Below are 2956 nucleotides of genomic sequence, written 5' to 3'. Positions count from 1 at the left end.
AAAAAAAAAAAAAAAAAAAAGAAAGCCGTCTATTGGGACGCACATGCTAGCTGTGCAGCGGTCACTGTCATTAGTTATAGGCATATATGACTAGGTAATCACTAGACCTTTTTTTTTTTTTTAATGAAATTTAAAGGCTGAGCCTAGCTGTGATTAGTCTGATGGTCTAGCGTGCATGAGACCCTAGGCTGAATCCCCAGCAGTACCAAAGGAAAGTGAAATGTGATTCGTGCTCCTCTCGCTGGGGTGAACTTGGAGTGACTTGTAGTGCTTGGATTCGAGGGGACTCCTGGGTACTTACAGTGAGGAGGAGATGGTATTTCCTACTGAGAAGTGGAAGAATCGTGTTGTCAGGTTTACCTCCAGAAAAGGGGCGGGGGGAGTGAGTAACTCAAATCGTGTAGGGGTGCCTACCCTTTGGAAAGGCAGTATCCCGACTTTATATGATACGCAGCCTGTTGGGACCAAACCTGGAATCATTCTCTGCACTCTGTGCTGACTTGTCGCTTCAGGGGCCTGGCTCAGACAAATTGCTTAAATTTGAGCCTCAGTTTTATTTTAGATAGGCTCTCATGTAGCCCAGGCTGACCTTGAACTTGCTATATAGTTAGAGGTAATATTCTTTTTTTAAAAAAAATTTTACTTATTGATTATATGTAAGTACACTGTAGCTGTCTTCAGACACTCCAGAAGAGGGTGTCAGATCTCGTTACGGGTGGTTGTGAGCCACCATGTGGTTGCTGGGATTTGAACTCAGGACCTTTGGAAGAGCAGTTGGGTGCTCTTACCCACTGAGCCATCTCACCAGCCCAATATTAAGCTTCTACCTCCTCCTCCCAAGTAGTAGGATTATAAATGTATACCACCACAAGTGGATTTTTCTTTTCTTTTTTTTTAAAGATTTATATGTATCTCTGTGCGCCACTGTGTTTATATGCTCACAGAGGTCAAAAGAGGATGTCATCTAGAGTTACAGGCAGCTGTGAGACAGACGAGCTGGGACCCAAACTCAGGTCCTAGATAACTAGCACGTGCCCACTGAGCTGTTTGTCCAGCTCCAGGGTCTGCTTTCTTGCCTCTAGCATCTTCACGAAGTGCTTTGGATGCAGCTGTACAGATTAGACATACTGTGTAAGCCAGGTGTTATGGCACAGCCTGTTGGCTACATCCTCACTACTGCAAAAAGAAAGAAAAGCTGCTGACAGTGGTGGTGGACACTCTGTTTGTTTTTCGCTTTTCGAGACAGGATTTCTCTGTGTAGCCCTGGCTGTCCTGGAACTCACTCTGTAGACCAGGCTGGCCTCGAACTCAGAAATCCACCTGCCTCTGCCTCCTGAGTCCTGGGATTAAAGGTGTGCGCCACCACACCCGGCTGGTGGTGAACACTCTTTTTTTTTTTTTTTTTTTTTTAAAGATTTATTTATTTANTATATGTAAGTACACTGTAGCTNTCTTCAGACACTCCAGAAGAGGGAGTCAGATCTTGTTATGGATGGTTATGAGCCACCATGTGGTTGCTGGGATTTGAACTCTGCACCTTTGGAAGAGCAGTCGGGTGCTCTTACCCGCTGAGCCATTTCACCAGCCCAGTGAACACTCTTAAGTAGAGTCCTGAGGTCAAGGCCAACCTGGGCTACAGAACAAGTTCCATTTCTCACCAGGGCTATCTCAAAAAGAAAATGTAACTGGTATTGTTCAGCTGTGAAGGCTATACCAGTTCTTCTGAATCACAGTGCAGCTTGTGAAGGAGGTTACATTCTTAGAGCTGTAGGTTTGTGGAGTGGTCTCTATGGAAGTGCTATTTTGGTCAGACTTAGCCTGTCTGGTTTGCTCTTACTGTTGTGTGTAAGTAACAGTGCACACAGTTACAGGGTCTCACTGGGCTATGCTGAGGAGGAGTAGGGTGACAGCCTTTCATAAAAGCAGTTAGCCTTCTTACTGTGTCAAAATTCAGGCAAGTTCGCATGTGCTGCCCCTCAGGAACCTGTTCTAACATAGAACCCTTTCCCCAGGTGTGTGAAGTCTATAAGCTCCACAGAGAGACGTTCTACTTGGCACAGGACTTCTTTGATCGTTACATGGCATCACAACAGAATATCATAAAAACACTTTTACAGCTTATTGGGATTTCAGCCTTATTTATTGCTTCAAAACTTGAGGTAAAAAAAAACAAAAAACAAAAAAACAAACCTCCCTAACATTCTTTGTGTGATAAGCATTATTGCTTAAATTCTGCCCCTATGAACAACTGTCATATGCACCTTGAATTCTCTTAACTCTGAGGCTTCTAAAGTTAAGGTAGACAGTGTCAGGTGTGGGTGAGTAAGGGAAAAGTCCATAGATCATTTAGATTAGTAGCTACTTTAACCATAATTGATCTTGGGACTGAAGAGATTGAAATTGTGGCATAGTGGTTCCCACCTGGGATCTTGACACTTGGACAACTAAGGTAGGAGAATGGGCAGTTTGAGGCCTGTGTGCCCTCAAAATAATAGAAAAAGGGTTGTTGTGGGGTTCTTTATAGACTATAGGGTGAATGAAAAAGTCTAAGCAGTTTATCCATGGGTCTTCTTGAGACAATCTGTAGCTCTAGCTTGCTTGGATCCAGCAGCCTCTGGCGTTGTGACATTAAAGGCCACCACAGCTTTACTTCCTATGACTAGCATGCTTTCGGTTGCTGAAGTGAACCAGTGTTGAGCCATTGAGTGTATCCTCTTTCCACACCAGCATGCTAGAGCCATTTTGGATGCATGTCCTAATCTGAAACTGCTATGAATGGTTTCTTCTAATAGCATCTTCCTTCTGTTCCCTTTTAGGAAATCTACCCTCCAAAGTTGCACCAGTTTGCTTATGTTACAGACGGCGCTTGCTCCGGGGATGAAATTCTTACCATGGAATTGATGATGATGAAGGCAGGTTACACATTAATATCTGTGTGGGGTGTGTGTGTGTGTGT

At 43.9% G+C, this 2956-nt stretch overlaps 1 protein-coding gene across 1 annotated transcript in view; it reads left to right on the top strand.

Annotated features, from left to right (window-relative positions):
* Ccne1 (cyclin E1) overlaps positions 1-2956 on the top strand; it is a 10330-nt gene that overhangs the window by 5588 nt on the left and 1786 nt on the right. The window contains exons 7-8 of the mRNA XM_021201435.2: positions 2013-2159; positions 2817-2912. Of these exons, the coding sequence (XP_021057094.1) occupies positions 2013-2159; positions 2817-2912 (243 nt within the window). The remainder of the gene's footprint in view (positions 1-2012; positions 2160-2816; positions 2913-2956) is intronic.

Source organism: Mus pahari, chromosome 1 (genome assembly GCF_900095145.1).
Source record: "Mus pahari chromosome 1, PAHARI_EIJ_v1.1, whole genome shotgun sequence".
In the NCBI taxonomy this organism is placed as follows: Eukaryota; Metazoa; Chordata; class Mammalia; order Rodentia; family Muridae; genus Mus; species Mus pahari.
This window is presented reverse-complemented; position numbering and strand designations above follow the sequence as displayed.